Here is a 19,845-nt window from a genome sequence, read left to right on the forward strand (position 1 = left end):
ACTATGCAATTGTATAGCGCCAACTCTAGGCACATCGACATACAGAAAAGCAGTATGGAATTGATAGTCCAAAAGTACTGTTCCTAGTATTATGTTTCTAAGTCAGAATCATGTCAAGATAGAGAATTCAATGAAAAGTGAAAGAAAGCAAAACCCAGTATACATACTCCAGTCTGCCCCGCACAGACCACCTACACCTCAACACCCAAAATATCCTCACAATATCCGTACATCAATCCACCACCAATAATACCCCCCATAAACCGGTCAAGATGATGAGCACGCGCATGGTATGTCCCATTAGATATTTAAAAACAAATCTGGAAACTAAAAGTCACTCCAGCTCTCGAAAGAAGACGAGGCCACAATCGGCAGCTCAGAGGACACCGAGGTGCGTCGCGAAGACCAAGAGAAGATCAACCGCTTCAGTCGCCTTCACCAGCGCGAGACAGTTCTGCAGGAGAATTTGAAGGGGAAGCAGGTAAGATACTTCTTCCCCCTTTTCCCGGAGTTTTTATGTTTGATTTTTTCCAACCTCACTCTGTCTGCTATTTCTCGAGTCTTGTCTTGTCAGGGGAGATCGCTAACCAAGCAACCTACAGAAAGACAAAGAGGATCTAGAAGAGATCTCAACGGAGTTAGAGCTTGCTGATGAGGATGAACTCGTCCCGTACGTGTCTCTGACTCTCTTACTTCCCTAACCAATCCAAGGTGCCACTCCTTGTGCTTGTGCGCGCAAGCTAACCAACCCCACCAGGTACAAAATCGGCGACTCATTCGTGCATCTCCCGCTCGAAGAAGCGCAGAGTCTTCTCGCCTCTTCAACGGAGCAGATCGACTCGGAAGTCGCCAAGCTGGAGGATACGCTGGGCGAGCTGCGCGATGAGATGCAGCAGTTGAAGGTCGCTTTATACGCGCGCTTCGGGCGGAGTATCAACCTGGAGACTTGATTGACTTAGAATATTCTTGTGTACAGACATGATAATGGATATGTAAATGATTGAAGAGTTTTATCTATCTTTGCATTTGTTTTACTCGTGGATTTTGGAATGTTAAGCTATATACAGGGTCTCGTGACGGTATGATGTACAAAGTGGTGAGTGCTGACTGGTATCAAGACGTGATTCATTCAAATGCAGCAAATGCAAAGATTGTCAGATGCGGATTATAGAAAGGTGGATGCGAATGCAGTATATCATATCAGAAAAGAATTCGAATTGCTCTATCCCGTAGAGCAGTCGGAAGTAGGTCGTTCATATAGAATCAAATAATACTCGCTATCGCCATGCGCGAGTGCGAGCTCGGTTGCGGTTGGTTAGCCACCGAGTCGGGGCTCCCAGTAGCGGATTCGCTGCCGCGGTACGACGGCTCTGTGGGCGGTCTTAGAACCTGCGCTTCTCTCCGCTGTCGCTGTTCCTTTTCAACGAGAAGATATTGGACTGTCTGCTCGATCCAATCCCAACCTTCCCAGCCGTTCGGGTCCTCAGCTGACCTAGCGTTAGGATGAGCTGCGTCGCTTGAAGGAGAGGCTATCTCTAATTGGGAGCCTGTCTCACTGCCTTCCCAAACCCAGCTCCCGTTGCTGGTGCCTTGCATATCGCCCGATACGTAAGCCATCATTTCTTCGTCCCCATCAAGGATGGTCGTGTCACCTCGCTGCAGCCTTTCGAGAAGACATTTCAAAACGAACACGATATTCCGGCCGCAAGCTGTGTTGATAACGCGTGAATCCCTCATTGCAGAGCTAGCTTGGACGCATATCAAAGCAGCGTCATACTCATGTCGAAAAAGTAGGAAGAGCGTACAGCGCCAGAGGTGGGCACACAGCATCGCCGACCCGGATAGTGCAAGCAACGAGCGCCAATCCCTATTGCCTGTTATTGGGGACGTTCGCATGCATCGCGAAAGCAGCCGCGCGGTATCCTGGCAGACGGAGACGCAATAGTCCAGCCCTGAGGAACGAACATCCGGCGTGCAGAACGGGGTTATATTGTGCCGATGAAGCATGAGGCGAGCATTTTGGAGGTATATGATGGGGGTTAACGATCGGGGTTCAAGGTATTGGTCGGAGTTCGGTTGATATTGCTCGGGAAAAAGGGACAAGCAGGCGCTGAAATGTCGCTCAAATGTTTGAAGGCTTGCGGTGCCGATGGCGGTGCTTCTCAGGGTACGAGTCAACTGGCCAATCGACCGCACAACGTGGATCGTCGCTAATAAAGGCGTAGTTTGTTGGCTTTCAGGAACAACGCCTTCTTCCGAAATGAACTGCTCGTCAACAGTACAAGGGAGGTCGATGTCGCAGTCTTGGTCATTAATCAAGACCGGCTTCCCCATTTCCAGAGCCATGATTCTGATAAACATGAGTGTCACGGGTCTATCACGGGTTCAAGAGTCACAAACCTGTCCCATGTATACATCCCCCACCACACGCGCTTGCGCATTTCGCCCTCCAGTGCAGGCCATGGACCCGAATCCAGATGTAATCCAATTTCCTGAGCAACTCTCACGGCAGATCCAATCCAGACCCAACTAGCTGATTTCGAGTTAACTTCATAAAGGAATATGCTAGCCAGCAAGGCGGCCCGCGCTTGGTCCAATGTGAAATTATCTTGCCAAACATCGATTACTCCACAAGATGTCCTCACGAAATCCTTTCCCTTCTCTTCACGATTTGGGTCCGATGTATGTAAGATGCCACAGGCGAGTACCCCAAACAGCACAGCCGCCCACTCGCGGGTGACACCTAGTAGGGTCCCTTTTCGGTAAACATCCTCGTATCCTTCCATGAACGTCGGCCAGTGAAGAACTGGGAGCGTAGCGTGCATGTGGGCGTGGTACTGAGCAAGAAGGTGGTGGGCAACGTCTTGTGGCGGAAGGAAAGGGGGGTCTGCCGTTAACAACGATTTCGAATCCGACTGACGATATGGCGTTGGGACCTTCCAGATTCCTTTTCCATAATGTCGTATATTCGCCCTAGCATTAGAGAGATCATGTGAGATAGGGGCCCTTGGCCGGCGCGGCGGTCTATAACCGAAATCGGGCAAATGTATTTGAAGTTGTCCGGCCCCGTCCCCGTCGACATCCATCAAGTTATCTGTCCTCATCCCGGACCGCAGTTGGTGGAGCTGCTGCCTAGTTGACCAAAGCTGCTTCTCTAAATCTTGGACTTGTCTGTAAACCGATCAGAATGGCAATACCCCACAATACTTGAATAATCAGGCACTAACTTGATAGAAGACATGCGCCTGTTGGTCTCCTTTGTGAACTGGCATCGGACCTTGCGGTTGGTGCATTCAGTGCAACTGGCAGATTCGGAGGCGTCGCACTAAACGGAGGAATAATTAGTTAAGGGAGTCGAAGACGCAACTTATAAGGCTTCAAGTACCTTGACCTTGCGCTCGCGACAAGCATCGCAGCTAGGGTCCTTTCTCCGTTGACGATACGCCCTCTTTTGTTGTAACGGCTGCTGGTGCTGCCCCAGACCACCATGTCTGAGGAATCCGCCTGCGCCTACTCCGGAGCCATTCATCGGCGCATCTGGGAGAGCTGATGCCCCCGCCTCTGAAGGAGAAACGCTGGATTCATAGGGAGGATAGGGCGCCGCAGGTGCCGGTGCAGGAGGTGGCTGTAGGATATGAGACATCGGCAACCCGCTGCTAGGTCTTGTTGATGGGGTAGAGAGAAAGGCGCCCGGCTGCGGGCCTGGGTGAAAGGGCGCCGAGGAAGTAACTGCTTGCACCGGAGGCAACTCATAGGGAGCACCTTGAGGGCTCGGGTTAGTCCACAGGCGGGAGTAATGCGGTTGCATATCGATGCTCTAGACGCAGCCTCATAGGAGAAATGAGATGCAGAGCAAACCTTGTGTCTTCCCGACCTTCCACCCCACAGCGGAGGCGAACGATGACAGCGACAAGATAAATCAACGTATAAGAAGCGGAGGAGATTCCGACAAAGAGATATGAATATCAGTCGTTTTCCTCCTGAGTAATGCCAGTCAAGATAGAGGTCGAAATAAAAGGCAGGAACCGAAGAAAAGGCACGACAAGAATGGCGAATAGTGAGCAAATCGGGATCCCGCTCTAGATCGCAATTGAACTAGACAGCAGCAGGGGCCTCCCAGATAATTAAAGTTGGAGCAAGCGCCAGTCGCATTGACAATAATGAAGGGTGGGACTGAGGCTTGTCCAGGACCCCGGGTGGGCAGTTAAGTTTGCGAAACGGTTTGACGCCGTTGCCTCGAAGCCATCCACGGTTTCCACTCCACCCAACGCACGAATCGCAAGTCAAGGATAGTAAAGAGGATCAGAGATAATCTTAATGGCGGAAGGGTCAGTTCGCGGATGGAGGGAAAGGTTTTGAGCGAGTTTGTTCCTTAGTGGGCTTGGGGGGGGAAGTGCGAGAGGGAGAGAACACGAACTGAGAATGGGGGCGGGAAAAAGAGGAGCTGAAGGGGAACGAAAAAGAAAGACTGGAGGGGAGAAGAGAAGGGAGGAATGAGGGTGGAAGTGACGATGACAGAGAGGGAGGATGGAGGAGGGATGGTGGTTATAGGAAGCGATCAGATGGCAGAAGGAATAATAAGAATCGGGACTACATTAGGGATTCACTCACGGAGATGCAGGCCGTTTTGAAACTTCAGCCCGATGAGTGTAAGCAAAGCTTCTCGCTCTTGTCCAGGGAAGAAATAGTAAGAAGAAATAGAAATAATAGTATGGTAACCAGAATGCTGAAGAGAAATGCTGAATCTCGTGATCTTGTCTCTACCAGACCTGAGAAGTGAGAGCAGAGAAACACACTCTTCCTTCCATCCGTCCAGCCTCAAAACTGCTCCTGCTAGCAGAATTATTATCCCCCATTATTTTTATTCGCGTGCCCGTACGTGCATTCCTGCTAGATTGGAACTTAGCTAACTTCTAGGTTGGCAGGAGTAGGCCCCGTTCAACTTCCACAGCCCCTCTGGCGCAGATTCGGTCAATCAGCGAGTCTCGTCAGGGTCTCTCATCTTCTCAGGACCAGGAAACATCTCAAACATCTCCGACAGTTCTCGGCTGGCCCCGATTCCAATCAAAGCATGGGCTGGCCCGCTGCATACTGAAACAGCGCCGGCTCGCGGGCCATGCCAGATCGAGCACTCGTCCACAGGTGGCACTGGTGGGGGTCCTGCAGTCTGCAGAATTTCAGTCAGCATTCTGCTGTGGAGTCGCATACTTCCCTGCCGGGCTCCTCGCGCGTCGAATCAGGTACCGAATCGAATTCTGAACTACTAGATCTTTCCTGTGACTGCGAGTTAGAGGCGCAACGTCGTTTATCCCGAGTCCATAAATTGGGTGGTGTCGCGATATTCGTTTCAGTTCGATTACAGAACCTGGAGAGGAAATAAATAGGCTTCCCGGGCATCGCTCCTCTCGATTGTCAGTATCCCACCACAATGGATTCTTCGAGATTAGACCTCTCAGCAAGGTTAAAGGCACCCCGAGATCGGCAGTGGCAGTGTCTGCCCGAGGTCCCTGGATTTAACGACGTGTATGTCGTTCGTCAAACTTCGTTCCTATCCGCACCTCTGATCCACAGTTCCACAAACGACAGGAGGGACTGCTCTTCTAGAAGCCTTGGGAGTAGTAGTGTTAACTGTGGTATCGACCCAGGGACACCATGCTGACCATAGACTCGAGGGCTGTTGGGATTCAAAGCCGTCAACAATCTATACGACTTCAAAACCATGACTCGCTGCGCATGAGCAGAAACTCTGAGCGGGGAGAGTTACGGTCCCCATACTAGTCTACTCTGTATAGGGAACAAACCTTGTTCAGAGACCACGTTTTGGTGGCAGACTATTGCCGCTCGGATGTGCACTCCTGACTTACCTTTTGCCCAACCTTGCTGAACAAGGGGAAGTTTGATGCTGATCTCAGGGCAACCAGGTTTCTTCCTGATGATGGCTTTCCATTTCTCCCGCTCCTGCCTTTCTGGACTCCAAGAATAAAATGCAACGGCAGCATCCAACCTCATCCCTCGGATCCTGCCTCTATGGACAGTTGCCGAGGAAGGATGGCAAAATAAACTTAAAAATAGGTAAGGTTCCCACGTTGACTTACCGGCCTTATCTACCTTAATTTCCCAACCCTGCGCTCCATCTGCGTAGCTTCGGGCGTCATCGTCTTTTCAAGGGTTACGACGATTAATTTCCTGTTTCCCCACCGATCGATCTTTCCTCTCAGTATTCTTGCGTCTTTTAAAAATCGTCGCGGTACTCAAGCTTGGAACCATGGCCTATCTTCCTGCCATTTGAGCTCTCGTAGCCTGCTCCATACATGAACACCAAGACGCCGCATCGAAAACAGTCTGCAAGCGTCATGGGGGAGATACAGAGCTGTGCTCATGACGAGCGAATCAAATCTCCCAAGGCCGGACGGAAGGGGACCGTCCGACTGATTGACGATCGCCCTCGGAATCCTTCCCTCGGCTGACGATTGGACGGGCCATATGGAAGCGAACCGTCATAAAAGAAGCAACGACACAAGGTGGAGGACAAAGAATCCTCGAACTGGAGGCGATTGACCACGACAAGCTGGAGCCCGAAAGTTGATCCCCGGTCCCAACTTCCAATGAACGTTTGAACATTCAATTACCGAGGTCGCTGGATTCGCTGGAAGTTTTCCCTTTGGCTGTCTTCTTCCTCGCCGTAACTTCCCCGAACCATGGCCGCAGTGTCGTCACCTCTGGGTCGGTCGCTAAAAATACCCGCTTCTGGTCGCCTTCCACTCTATCCATGGGAAGATCTCAATGAGATGTTAAATTCAGTGGCCCGTTCGGTTCAAGGGTCTGCAGTCCCTCTACCCTGTGTTGTTTGTGGCTGTGCATCTACTAACAAGCAAGTTGCTGAAGGTCTTTCGAATATTGACGCGGTTAAGGTTGTTGATACTCGTTCAATCAGCCTCCATCTTCGAGCGGCATCCCCCTCTTGTATGCGTGGCTGTTTGTCCCTCCATCCGATGCCCTCCCACTCAGATTGAGCGTCGATATACGTTGCCTTTCAATATCATTGAATGCACTAACAGCAGCGTTCCTCAATTTTGGGTCGCAGTAGCAGTGTCTCAAACCAACTCCAGCTGCGCATCCCAACGCCGCATCGCCTCACGTTAGAGCTCGACCATACTTACCTATTGGACTTCATTCCCGTCTGGGCCCTACAGAGTAATATGTACGAGGTGCAGCGGAAAATATCTCCCGAGCCTCAGCGCGGCAGCAGTACTGTTGCTGATGGCCGCTCGAGTTCATTATTTTCCCGGCTCGAGGCCTCAATTTCCCCTGCATAGCTCTGATGTGACGAAGACCAGCATCTTTTTGCATTGGTTGTTGCAGAACTCACAAGGGCCATATTATTCAGATTCCAAGAGCCCAGACTCAAGCAACGACGGCAAGCCACCAGGGCTATCCCTGTCAAGGCACTGCATGACCATCATTAATAGCCTCCTACTCTACTTGGTCGAAACGCCGGTTCATCCTCGGAACAGCCAAAATAGAGCCTCCTTCTGACTGGCTCAGGAATCAGGCTAACTTTGACGTGCCGTGTTCCCCGCACAAGCTGGACATCAGAGTGTGATCAGATAGCAGACCAGGACTATTCGCCTACGGCCACGCGCACGCTCAGTGGCCTAGGTCTGCTTCCTCTTCGCTAAAATGGAGTATAGCTGTTGCATTTATTGCAGCCATGCAGCAATGGGTGATGGCACCGATCCTTCAACAATTGTTTTTCCGCAACACTCCAGAAACAGCATGATTCACACGACAATAATCCGTACTGTTATAGTATAATTGTGTCTATACACACTCATTCGCCCAGGGACCAGGTTGGTAATCCTGTCCGTTCGAGACCAGTTGATGCCCAGCGCCCACAAGCGGTTCATCATCCACCGCCAAGCAACGGCTGATGGCAGGTTGACAACAAACCCGGAACAGCTGCCACACTGAGCTTGACTTGAATCCTTTGAAGTGAAATGATTGCTCTTCCTACTGGATAGCCAGAGAGGCTCGATCCAAGACCCGTGGAACTCAATTCGACAGTGTATAGATCTGAGTCTTGAAGTTCATCTCCGTATTACGGCAGACGGAGGACTGACACAGGCTTGATGTCTCTCCGTCGTCTCCTTGATATGTCCAGTATTGGAGTAGTATATGGTCTCACGTTTACTCGAATTATACCTCCATTTCCAGAGTCCCCACGTGGCTCACCGGGATGAGAAGAATGACCTACTGAGGCTGTTGGGACGGTTGCCACGTCATGATTCAGGGATTTTAGCCCACCATCGCCGCAATCAACGCCCAGACAAACCAAGCTGTGAGACCTCAAGTGCGAGGTTGACTTGTCTAAGCAACGATGCATAAGATGGTCGAATTTCAGACCAATTAGTCTGGCCCATGGTGGTGCTATTGCCCTACGGAGTAGAGATCCGACACTCCACCTGCAATCGGATCCTCGAATCTGCCTCGGTTGCACATCCGATCCTTAATTCCTGACTCGCATCGACCACTGCATCCGGTTATGGATCCCACTCGGCGTCAAGCCGTCTCTTTCATGTCGCCATGCTCGTATCTGAGATAACCGGAATAAGCCTCTTTTTCTGCTCAACTCTAATGGCGCAGGACCGTGCTTTAGTCTCTCTAGTCTCTCTAACCGTCATGGCATTATTACTGCCACTCATTATCAGCGATTGCCGTGCAGGGCTGTTTCTTTTCAGTTCAACCGGAGTTCATGGCTCGGAGCGCTAAGCGGGAGGGCCCATGTTTCGGATGTTCGGTTTCTGTTAACTGTTAATAGGGCACTGGGTGCTGTGGGCACTTTGTGCGCCAGTCGCGACTCTGCGACAGATGGATGCCGGATATTACGGATAGATGACACTTAGCCTACTCTATACGGAGTGCGACTCACGATATCGTGTCAAAATCACAAACGGGCAAGCATCTTTTCCCCAACAAACCTATGTTTGGGCTGATTGGGAGGGCCTGGATTTGAGGCTAACTTCGGGCTGAGTTACCCTTAATGGTAGCTGCGCACGGCGCACGTCCTCGAGCGGCTCAGGGTCAGGGATGATCAATCGTCAGCTTCTAGGCTTTGCTTTTGCACGGCGCGGCCACCTCCGACAGCCGTTTATATTGCCGATTCGAGGCCCAGAGCTGAATGAATCAACGAACATCCCTTTGACGCCCGGCTAAACGAACCGGTAATTCCTTCGGCAATCCTCCGTCCTGCCGCCTGCGACCGCGCAACACGCGCGAAAATATATTTCTATCAAGCTTAACTATACTTGAGAAATCACGGAACACTCAACCTCCAAGCGTTCCTCCAGGCATAGGACCATAGTCACCAGACCTACTCGTCCCTCGAGCACAAATCTGAAGTATCCTCCGAGTTCCAACCAAAAGCAGCCCTTCTCTTCTTTCAACCCATTTTACCCATCTCCTGAAGCACGAAACTACCTCTTCCGCTCATCCCATTTCATCATCACTTTGTCCACAATCCCCGTCAACCCCTCCATCTCCTCCTCGGGGAGGAGACCAAGAGCAACCGGGTCAATACTGCACCCTAGATAGACGGGAGCGCCCATGCGACGGGCCAGGATCTTAGCTATCCGCGTGGCGTATTCTTCCGTTGAGGCAGATGTATATAACGTCGTAGATATGGCAGAGCGAGGTGATGTGCGCTGTAGTAGTGAATACATATCAGCATTTCGCACCCCTCACACGATATTGATCCTTGCCATGTGCAAGCAAGCGATGGATGTTGAATGGATCAGGGACAGGAATGCTTACGTCCGGCATAGCGTAGATAAAACTCCCCATGGGCTTCACGCTCCCTGACGAGTCACCGGGCGTCGACGTCGCTAGAAATACCATCGCGCATGTTTCCAGCATCGTGAGATGGATGTGTGCTGTTGCGTATAGAGTTTTGGGGAGCGGGAAGGAGAGCTCTATCGGGTGGGCTTGTGATGGTGGTTGTTGGACGTCTGCCATTGTGGGAGCTTTTCTGGGGTTTTTTGCCTGGTCCTTGCGCGAATACTAGAGGGAGACTGAGTATAACGGAAGTTTGAAGTACAGAGTCACAGAAAGTGGATGCAGGCTGGATGGTCACTGAGAACGTGAAGTTGAAAGTTGAAGCGATAGGAGCAATTGTGGTGTTTCCCCGCCAAAGTCAAAGTCCAGAGGAGTGGGGACCGCACTTCACCTTGACAAGAGCCACACAACCTTTGCCTACAACACTACAAAGATTAGAGGTTTCTACTTCTTTCCTCCCCCACCCCCCCAGCGTATTGCGATCTAGCGGTGGCTAAACGGTATCGTTACTTTAGGGACCACCGAGTATGGCTTCTCATTCGCATGCTAACGAGCCCGACGAAGCCCGTAGCTGGGCCGGGGATTTCGACCCATTGGGGGATGCTGATGAACGCAAGGTTCTATTCTCAGCGTTTGATTCATTTAGGTGGGTATAGTCAGTCTAAGAGACGAAGGTATCTAGACGTCTGTCTATTTGACTTGGCCTGTGTTGCCAATTACACGCAATCAAGGTTGAAGAGCGTAGGGGACCTCACCTCTCGAACGTCTTTTTTCCACACCAAATCACAGTGCATGATAGCTTTGGCTACTCAAATGCTAATAAGTTGCCAGGCAATACCGAAGGACTGCACATTCAAACACAACACACCGGCGGCGTCAGGCATTCTACGCGCTACCGTCGGCCCACTGGCAGATGCTTGCTGAGCCACCGTTCTCTCTGTTGGACAACTTTAGTAAAGTTGACGACGCCATTGATAAAAATGCCGATATTGCCGATGCCATTCTCGCCACGGGGCTCTCGTCGTTTGGTCTCTCTGCCAACCCTGACCCATTAGACCCGACTCAGAACTGGCACGGTGTTGCGACATCTGCGGATGTCAACAAGGCTCATTCAACGTTAAGACAGTTCTATAGAGACTGGAGTGAAGAGGGTCAAGCCGAAAGAGACGCATGCTATGGCCCTGTGCTAAGCGACTTGGAGCGTGAGTTTCCCAACAGAGCGAGTCAAGAGGACTACGTCAGCGTCCTTGTTCCGGGAGCTGGACTGGGAAGGTTGGTTTTCGAGATCTGTCGCGCTGGGTTTGCTGCCGAAGGCAATGAGATCTCCTATCATCAACTACTGGCCAGCAGTTGGGTTCTGAACCACACCGCAGGCCCGCAGCGCCATGAGCTGTACCCGTTCGCACTGCATTTCTCCAACCTCCTATCGAGAGAGCAGCAACTGCGCAAAGTCAGCATTCCAAACGTCCACCCTGGAGCTGCGATGCTTGAGGCGCAGGATACCGGCACTGAGTTCGGCAGGATGAGCATGTCTGCCGCCGACTTTGTGGTTCTCTACAACAGCCCGTCTCAGAAGGATACCTTCGACGCCGTCGCTACGGTTTTCTTCATCGATACAGCCCCGAATCTCATTCGGTACATTGAAGCGATCCGGAACTGTCTTAGGCTGAACGGGATCTGGATCAACGTGGGACCTTTGCTATGGCATTTTGAGGACGGCCACCAGCGCACGCACAGCGGAGGCGGAGGCAAAAACAGTGACAGCGAGCAGAGCCAGGGAATAGGAGAACCTGGAAGCATAGAACTGACCGAGGAAGAAGTCTTCCTACTCATTGAACGCATGGGGTTCACCATCGAACAACGCCAGTCTGTGGAGGAGCGGGCAGAGTGTGGCTACATCCAGGACCCCGACAGCATGCTTCGACCACTATACCGCCCATCACACTGGATCGCACGGAAGAGCTAGAGCTAGGAACAGTCTCCAAAACAAACAATCTTCAGACTTTGTTCAGTCGAAACGGCCAAAGCCAAAAATAGGAACGAAACGAGTCTGTTTTGCAGGAGCAGGTTTGCGTATCAAATGTGATAACGGTATGTACATTACAGGGGCCCGCGATCGGCGTTACAGCCTTCAGCCGCAGCTCAAAGGGAGCCCAACCACAGCGCACAATTCTCTGGTCGGCGCATGGCTGAGCAGCGTGGCTGTTTTGGGGATCTCTTTGGCAGCGACAGTGTGCATTCCTTGGTTTCTGACCAGGAACGACAAGAATAGAACGAGGAGGGCTATATCACTGTGGCTGGGTACCATTCGGAGATATAAGCAGGTCGTACATACATGCGCGCATAAAAGCACTCAGTTCTGCCTGTTTCTGAATCCTCTCTTGTCTTTTTCTCCGACTGGCAAGTCACAGAAGTCAGGAGAAAATCCTTCGTGCAACGGGCTCGTGCAGCCCCGAGCTCTAGACTAGCCTCGAGTCTCGATGAAGCGGTGGTGGACTGCTGGTCCCATGGGCCATGGGGCACCGCCATCTGGCTCCCGCTTCAACGCTCATCGGGCTCGTATTGTAATTTATATTTCAGTACGGAGCACTCTCCCGCTTGCACCATACTCTGTACTGTAGGCATCCAAAATGAAGCTCAATGGTAGCTTACTAGTAGTCAGTCTAGTCGTAGTGAGGATCTCGCTGATTGAGAGATTTTGCGCTTCTCGTTAAAGCAAGAAGGAGGTTGTTGTCCTGTTGGGCTTGTCAATTGCACTGTTGCGAACAAGAACAAGCTCCACGAATGCTGTTTGACTGACAGCATTTGGTTCAATTCTCCTTTTTCTCCTCCTCTTTTACCATTATTCGGCATGAAAAGTGTTTTTTGATCCTCTCTAGAATATACAGAATATATGAGAGAGCTTGTTTATTATCATTGCCATCAGTTGTCCGGTCCGCCGTTGTCAGGGTCGTTTACTAGTTGGAGACGGACCGCAACCGAGCTGGATCTTGTCAGCCTCAAAGCACGATTATTCATTATTCAAGCAGACCTTCATTCTTCTGCTTCCGCCCCCATCGATCCCTTCGCTTTTCTCTCCCGACCTCCATCTCTTTGTCTCTCGTGTTCCTGTCGTTTCTGCTCCTGTCTCTCCTCGCCCTATCCCTCAGGGCCTCATTGAACTGACTGACGGACTGCTGGTCTATGCGCTGCATTGCATTGCGATCTTACTACTATTCGACCCTGGATTATAATAAAATACCTCCAACTTCCAAGTCCAGTCTCTCACTGCGACGCTCAGTCTCTGACAGGCACTGCCTCCTTCCATACGAGTTCCACTCGCGCTAGTCCTGTCGCTCTTCTCAGCTTCCTCCCGCCCTCTTGTCCTTCCCCTCTTCCTCTTTCTTCGCTTCTCTCTTCCCCCCTTGTTCGACTCTCTTTGGCTTCGGCCATTCATATGGACCTGATGACCTCACGGTTCAAATCGTTCAGCTGGAAGCGAAACAAGCATCAGGACAGCATTACTTCTGTACCTACATCTATCAACACCCCATCGACGCGCACCCTCGTCTCCTCGCCGCCTCCGGCTCCGTCCTCTAATCACACGCTTACGCCCTCCACCTCCGCCAGTTCTCCCCCTTCAAACCACAACTCCTCCGAAACTAGTCTACCCATGAATAATCAGAATCAACTGGGGCAACCCCCCAGCTACACCTACAATTCTGTCGCTGGGCGGCCCACCAGCCCCATGCCGCCCGCCGGTCAGCAGCAAATGCCGCACCCGCTCAACACCAACATGCCTTATCCGGGACAACAGGCCTTGGGTGCTCCGCCGATGTATGGCATGCAGCAGCAGCCTGGGATGGGTCAGAGGCTACCCTCGCAGCAAGCCCCATACGGGATCCGTACAAACCCCGCTCACGAGGTCGACGGCGGGGGGCGGAGTAAGGCTTCGCTGATTGTAGGAATCGATTTTGGAACAACATTCTCCGGTGTCGCATTCGCCTTTGCGACCAACAACGAGGCGCGAGAGGATATCATAACTGAATGGCCTGGAGCTGGTACTCATACCAAACAAAAGGTGGGTCCTACGGTCTTCTCCCCCCCCCCACCAAGAGCCATGGCGGAGGGCGATCTCCTGGAGATGATATCTTGAACCATGAAACTAACATTTCTACTATCCGCAACTAGATCCCAACTGTCTTGTACTATGATCAATACCAGGAAGTGGTTGGATGGGGTCCTGACATTGCGAATGCGCTTGCTCCCACCGGTTATCCGAAGCAAGGGGTGCAGAAGGTCGAATGGTTCAAGCTCCAGCTCATGCTTTCTGGTAACACATACATCGACCCCATCAACTTGCCGCCCCTTCCGCCAGGCAAGTCGGAGATCGATGTGGCTGCCGACTATCTCTTTAAACTGCGACAGGCGATGCGCGCCCAATTACAAAAGACACTGGGTGAGGTATTTACAAGAGAGGAGCGTAACATCAAGTACTATCTTACGGTACCCGCAATCTGGAATGATGCAGGAAAGGCGGCAACTCGCGCGGCGGCCTTGCAAGCTGGTTTCTTGCGAGACGAGAATGACAACCGCTTGACGCTGATCTCCGAACCGGAAGCCGCTGCGCTTTTCTGCGCCAAGACCGGCTTGCTCAACCTGAAGGTCGGCGATGCGATTTTGATTGTCGACTGTGGTGGCGGTACGGTAGACTTGATCGCATACGAGGTTGAGGAAGAACAGCCGTTCAGTGTTGCTGAATGTACCGCTGGGTCTGGTGACTCATGCGGTTCGACAGCGCTTAATCGAAACTTCAGCAATATCCTCCGCGCCAAGATTCGAAAGATGAAATTGCCTGACGGATCCCGGACGGCAGGAAAGGTGTATGCGAAGTGTATCATGGACTTTGAGAACCGTATCAAGGCAGACTTCCGAAACAACGGTCAAAAATGGGCGGTCGACGTCGGTATCGAAGCGGACTTTCCTGATGCTGGAATCGAAGAGGGCTACATGACCTTCACCAATGAGGAGATTCTTCAATGTTTCGAGCCCGTCGTCAACCGCATTCTCGAGTTGGTGCGGAACCAGATCATTGCTATCCAAGCGCAGAATCGGAATCTGCAGGTAAGTACTCGATGGAATGCACCATGAAGAAATGACTTGAAGCTAATCAAGCTGCAGAACGTTCTCGTAGTAGGTGGATTCGGTGCGTCGGAGTATCTTTTCCAGCAAATCAAGCTGCACGTACCGCCGCAATATCAGTCAAAGGTCGTCCGACCGATGGACTCCGTCGCTGCGATTGTCAAAGGTGCCGTGACAGCAGGTATCACAGAGCGAGTCATCACCCACCGTGTTGCTCGTCGTCACTACCTGATGGCCACCCTCCAGCCGTTCAAGGAAGGGTACCACCCTGAACAATACCGCGTCCCTAGTCTCGACGGCCGCGACAGGTGCAAGTATACCCGACAAATATTCGTGCAGAAGGGAGAGCGTGTCAAGATCGGCGAGCCAGTCAAGGTTAGCTTCTTCCGCCAGGTTGCCCCAGGAGCAACCCTCATGTACGAGGACATCCTGTACGCCTGCGACGAGGACGTCTGTCCCGAGTACACCAAGGATCCGAGTAAGTACCCCTTGCCGGGCTGATAGTCCTGACTTCTAACCGCATCCCCTGCAGGAATCAAGGAGGTTGTTACTTTGACGTCAGACCTGTCGCGCAAGAACCTCGAGACCGACTTCGAGCGCATGGACACGCCCCAGGGAACGTTCTACCGTGTGTACTTTGACATTTATCTCACTCTAGACGGCAGTGAGTTCAGCGCCGAACTGGTTTGCCAAGGCGAAGTCATGGGACGATGCCGCGCGAAATTCAGATAAGCCAGTCGCCCCGTTGTCCTCCAGAAACAAATGGAGTTTCATGATCAACGAAAAGAAAATCAAAAAAGAATGACTGCCCGTGGCAGAATTTTCTTTTTCTCTTCACGCCTCATTCCTTTGATGTGGAAAGACGGTGAAGACGGCATGCATCTCTCTTACCTCAAAGCTCTAAATATACACGGTATTTGTTTTTAGGTCAGCAGCACTGCACTGAAGGGCGTTCTATCCTTGCAAGGCCTTTGGATTCTCGTCGATTGTCGATGGCAATTCCACATTTCTTCCAGGCCTTTTATTTTTTCCCCGTTCTCCTTCTATTTGCTTTTTCCCTTCCTTTTCTTTACCCACTTTGGTTCGTTGCGATTGCTCTTTCCATCTCCTGTCAAGTTTCTTCAGCCTCGCCTAGCTCCGATATCTGATTCCCATGCTCTTACGCATTTCCGTCCCGTGGGGGTTGCTCCCGTTGATGATCGGTCCATCTATCCGTCTATCTAATGACTGATTGAGCGATCGATCAACTGATTTGGTTAATTTATTATTGTTCTTGGATACCTTGCCTAGTTTTTGCTAGGTTATACTATACACATTACATGGCTATGATTATTGACCTTATGATATCTATCGATTCACTCCTCTCCCTTCGGATCCTGTTTCCGTTCTTAGGTAGATAGTATATCCGGACTATCGATGGATTCCGATAGTTATCGCCGGTTCAGGACTGAGTCCTGCCAAACAGTCAGAGCTCATCATAACTAGCAGATATGTCGGTGAAGAACAACCACAATATGCGGACATTCCCGTGCCAAGTAAAGAAGAATAAAATGACGCCTATCGTACCTGTCCTCTCATGCGTGCATGTTCTATGGGGTCGCTTGGTCGGTCGGGGCGGTACGCCTGACTACCTACTTTAGCTGCGTCAATCTGCATCATTGAACAGTTAATCGTCGCTACGGAGTATCGCGCGGACGATCTTGGCTAACTTGATGATACCGAAGTCAAGAGATGCCCACGTCTATAGATAAACACATAGATCAAGATAGATAGGGAAGCTTGACTGCGAGACGGGCTAGGTCCCTAGATAAGGTGAACTTGAAAAACGGGACGGATGATAATTGAGCGAGGCTATGATGGCGGGGTACTCCGTTGATATACTCAAGTTATTCCCAGAGAGACGCGTGTGTTCTTCGTACTCCGTGTCTGCGGTTGGAGGATTGAATGATGCTTTTGCTGGAGAGAAAAAGAAAACAACATCTTCTGCAGCCCTGCTGAAAGCTTCTGAGTGGCTGGCACTATTGTCTCGAATCATGGTCTAGAGCTTTGTTTTCCTTTTTCTGTTCCTTCGGACACGTTCGCCATTTCTAGATAGCTATGTAGTTACCTTGTCCTTGGTTTTCGGTCGGCAGTTGCTCTTTTCCCTGGGAGTGATGTGGCCAGGCACTAAATCCATGACTTGAGACAATCTGGCTAGCTTGATCGTCTGCTTGGAAACGAACTGCTAATGCAGATACAGCGAAGCTGTACTCGTACGGCCGGATGGTTGCGTCTGCATGTCGAAACCTCGGTTGCCTCTCCAGCCTCTGACGTAGCTCACGACAATAATGCAGTTATCTGTCCGGGCCTGATCAGTAATCTGATTCAGCGAACACTGAATATATTCATTAGGCAGGTGGAATCCACATGGCATCGTTCTGCAGACATCCATAATCCATACCTCGCACAAAGCCGTCTTTATTATAGGCACAGCCACAGCCTCCCAAGTCCCGTGCCAGGTGTCGTGCCGGGGTGCAATAGGCTCGGGGTTGAAAATGCGGAGAACAACCCTTGCAGTTGCATCACATCGCATCAGCTCACCAGGCACGTCCGTGCACCTGAGAGATCCTTGCTCAGGTCACTGAGATTTGATTGGAGACCGGTACCAGACCAAGGACGACAGCCTGGTACTTGCCTTTCTGTGAGTGATGCCCAAGCGACTAGGAACGATTGGAGTCGAGCTAGCACCGAGTTGAGAAAGAGGCCGTGTGTCTGTCAGTGCTCTGGAGCAGTCCCGTTTGGCTGCAGAGCTGGAAATCCCCCTGCTCTGCTCGATCAGTTCGAGCTAAGAGAAATGTTCCGTGCGCACTTAGGGGCTGCATTAGTTATATCGCGGGGTCATGCCGGCTCTGTTTGACCTGAACCCATGTCCAGATACTTGGTCACCTATACCTTCAAACACTGACGCACTGAGTCGTTGCCAATGGGATTCTGCATCGGAGTCTGTTGGCTGCGCCTCTAACAATTGGCTTGAGAGGTTAGCTGGACAAAAGCAACGTGACTAATGTCATGTTCGGGCATAAAATTCCTCGGAGGATTTGGCGTCTTCCCAGGCCTGGAACTGGACGGACGGCGAGAAAGAGGAGAGGACAAGCAACGAATAAGATGATAAGAAAAGGGCCCGGCAGATCCCCGAAGACTGGATGAGAAAACAACGGGAGGTGCGAACAAAGACAAAGATTCCGGCAGAAGCAAAAAGAAAGCTAATTTGGATAGACTCCATGACACGGGAAACTTGGGATCGGGAAATCTTCGAAGAAGCCCGAAGAGAAAGCGAGGAAGAAGCCGAGCAAGTCAGCAAACTGCAAAGATGGGGCAAACAAGGGACATGGAAAAAGAAAGCAGAAAAAGAAATATACCAGAAAACCGGTAAAAGTTGCTTTTCGTCTCTGACACCGCCGGATCAAAAGCTCAAAAGAATGAAAGAGATTGCATGTTACTCGGGCGTTGCGTTCTGTACTCCGTTCTCCAGAATAATCAGCGGCAAGCGCGTTTTCCGCGATCTGGGGCGGTTGCAGCGCAACCCCCAGATGGGTCGTGGCCCATATCTGAATCTTGGATCCCCTGGGTCAAGCGGAGTCTCAGCCGGCCGAGCAAAACTGACATTTCTTGAGGCAAGAGAGCTGAATTCTGGACCGGCCATCGGGTTCATTATTCGCCAGAATTGTCGACCTTCTATTTCTGAGTCAAAGTTGATCGTACGGTGAAATCCTCGGCACAGTTAGGCTCCATAGAATATGAAAGACCAGGTCCATTATCCGTACTGGTTTGCTCGCTAGTTTGTCGGTAACGTTGCATCTGCTCTAGTTAGTATCCGGCAGGAAAGTAACATGGCTGTGCGCATCAATCGATGAAGAGGTCTCGCCTGCAAGGATACCTCATAGTACGTCAGAGTTGACTCCAGATGGTCTCCAAGAACTTTGTTCTTCGCGATAGCGTCAGCAATGCCGAGAAATCATGCTGGCCAGTCGCTGGATCCGGAATAATCAGGCATCCCCACAGGTTGCTTGAAAATTGATGTCCTCTGTATGGACCGATGTATGTCTTTGCCGTATTGGAGGGGTACGGGGTACGTACCAACCACCAAGAGAGCAATTCCGTAGCCGCCTGACGATGGTTTGATTAATATTATTACTTTTGAGGCTGGTGACCACCGGCGCCCCAGTTGGGGTTAATCCACACAGCATCCCACGCGCTGACAGTCGCCAGGGAGCCCCTCTGTTGCACAAGGGTAAGATGATGTATGATCTTCAGCAAATCTCAATCTGGATGCTGTTTTGTCGAAAGAAGGCGTCCACAAGCTCGCACTTTCGCGCTATTTTGGTCTTTCTCGTAATTCAATCACCTATTGTTTTCCACATTTTCTCGTCTGGATTCCAGTCGGTTTCTTGGTTGTGTTTTACTAACTTTTTGCGCTTCACGTTCAATTCGTTGCTTGTCGGAGAAAAACAGAGTTAGATGTTAAGATTCCACAGGAACGGAACCGCAGGAACCTGTGAGACAGAGAAACTCAATAATACCACTGCCTCGAGCCTGGCTTCGGCTCAGCTCACGAGGTCTGTCCTGAATCGTTGCGCACGGACGAATACGCGTGAGCTCGCCTGACGATGTTCGAATTGGTTCCTCGCACAGGACCTATACTCTTGAGTCGCTGCTGCCTTCTCCCCATAATTAGTACTCGATCGGGTTAGTGTCGTACATCCTTTATTGCGACCCGTAGCACGCTTGCAGCGGTAGTGACGACTTAGCTACATGGTAGCCTTGCGGATCTAGGGCCAGAATGAACCTGCGGCACTGTTTGTGACCTCTCATCCACTGAGAGTGCATATCCCGGCGGATCCTGCACCCCCCCCT

The 19,845-nt window shown here is 51.2% G+C and overlaps 7 protein-coding genes across 7 annotated transcripts; 5 read left to right on the top strand and 2 right to left on the bottom strand.

Moving 5' to 3' along the window:
• The first annotated feature begins 244 nt into the window (after positions 1 to 244).
• On the top strand, positions 245 to 1,015 carry BDV17DRAFT_7116 (tubulin-binding prefolding complex subunit GIM3). The gene is made up of 4 exons (XM_073765005.1): positions 245 to 290; positions 344 to 481; positions 603 to 670; positions 758 to 1,015. Exons 1-4 carry the CDS (start codon positions 273 to 275, stop codon positions 948 to 950), a joined length of 417 nt encoding a protein of 138 aa, XP_073621252.1. The 5' UTR covers positions 245 to 272; the 3' UTR covers positions 951 to 1,015.
• Position 1,016: 1 nt separating this feature from the next.
• BDV17DRAFT_7314 (transcription factor domain-containing protein) lies at positions 1,017 to 4,313 on the bottom strand. Its single transcript, XM_073765039.1, has 4 exons — positions 3,386 to 4,313; positions 3,228 to 3,325; positions 2,401 to 3,171; positions 1,017 to 2,350 (listed from the first exon to the last, which is right to left on the bottom strand). Exons 1-4 carry the CDS (start codon positions 3,806 to 3,808, stop codon positions 1,264 to 1,266), a joined length of 2,379 nt encoding a protein of 792 aa, XP_073621253.1. The 5' UTR covers positions 3,809 to 4,313; the 3' UTR covers positions 1,017 to 1,263.
• A 5,160-nt stretch (positions 4,314 to 9,473) lies between these two features.
• Positions 9,474 to 10,011, bottom strand: BDV17DRAFT_286134 (proteasome assembly chaperone 4 family protein; the record flags this gene model as incomplete). Its single annotated transcript, XM_073760843.1, has 2 exons — positions 9,474 to 9,701; positions 9,811 to 10,011. The coding sequence occupies 2 exons, from the start codon at positions 10,009 to 10,011 to the stop codon at positions 9,474 to 9,476; spliced, it is 429 nt and encodes a 142-aa protein (XP_073621254.1).
• Positions 10,012 to 10,141: 130 nt separating this feature from the next.
• On the top strand, positions 10,142 to 12,261 carry BDV17DRAFT_7405 (N2227-like protein-domain-containing protein). Its single transcript, XM_073765060.1, has 2 exons — positions 10,142 to 10,477; positions 10,663 to 12,261. The coding sequence occupies exons 1-2, from the start codon at positions 10,359 to 10,361 to the stop codon at positions 11,795 to 11,797; spliced, it is 1,254 nt and encodes a 417-aa protein (XP_073621255.1). The 5' UTR covers positions 10,142 to 10,358; the 3' UTR covers positions 11,798 to 12,261.
• An 868-nt stretch (positions 12,262 to 13,129) lies between these two features.
• On the top strand, positions 13,130 to 15,814 carry BDV17DRAFT_7271 (Hsp70 family protein). The gene is made up of 4 exons (XM_073765027.1): positions 13,130 to 13,891; positions 14,002 to 14,934; positions 14,992 to 15,430; positions 15,485 to 15,814. Exons 1-4 carry the CDS (start codon positions 13,268 to 13,270, stop codon positions 15,682 to 15,684), a joined length of 2,196 nt encoding a protein of 731 aa, XP_073621256.1. The 5' UTR covers positions 13,130 to 13,267; the 3' UTR covers positions 15,685 to 15,814.
• A 1,269-nt stretch (positions 15,815 to 17,083) lies between these two features.
• Positions 17,084 to 18,003, top strand: BDV17DRAFT_7274 (uncharacterized protein). The gene has a single exon (XM_073765028.1). The coding sequence runs from the start codon at positions 17,180 to 17,182 to the stop codon at positions 17,846 to 17,848; it is 669 nt and encodes a 222-aa protein (XP_073621257.1). The 5' UTR covers positions 17,084 to 17,179; the 3' UTR covers positions 17,849 to 18,003.
• Positions 17,992 to 19,094, top strand: BDV17DRAFT_7146 (uncharacterized protein). The gene has a single exon (XM_073765007.1). It carries the CDS (start codon positions 18,135 to 18,137, stop codon positions 18,696 to 18,698), a length of 564 nt encoding a protein of 187 aa, XP_073621258.1. The 5' UTR covers positions 17,992 to 18,134; the 3' UTR covers positions 18,699 to 19,094.
• Positions 19,095 to 19,845: the final 751 nt, after the last annotated feature.

The sequence above is a fragment of the Aspergillus undulatus genome (assembly GCF_047715775.1).
Source record: "Aspergillus undulatus strain CBS 261.88 unplaced genomic scaffold BDV17scaffold_1, whole genome shotgun sequence".
Lineage (NCBI taxonomy): Eukaryota > Fungi > Ascomycota > Eurotiomycetes > Eurotiales > Aspergillaceae > Aspergillus > Aspergillus undulatus.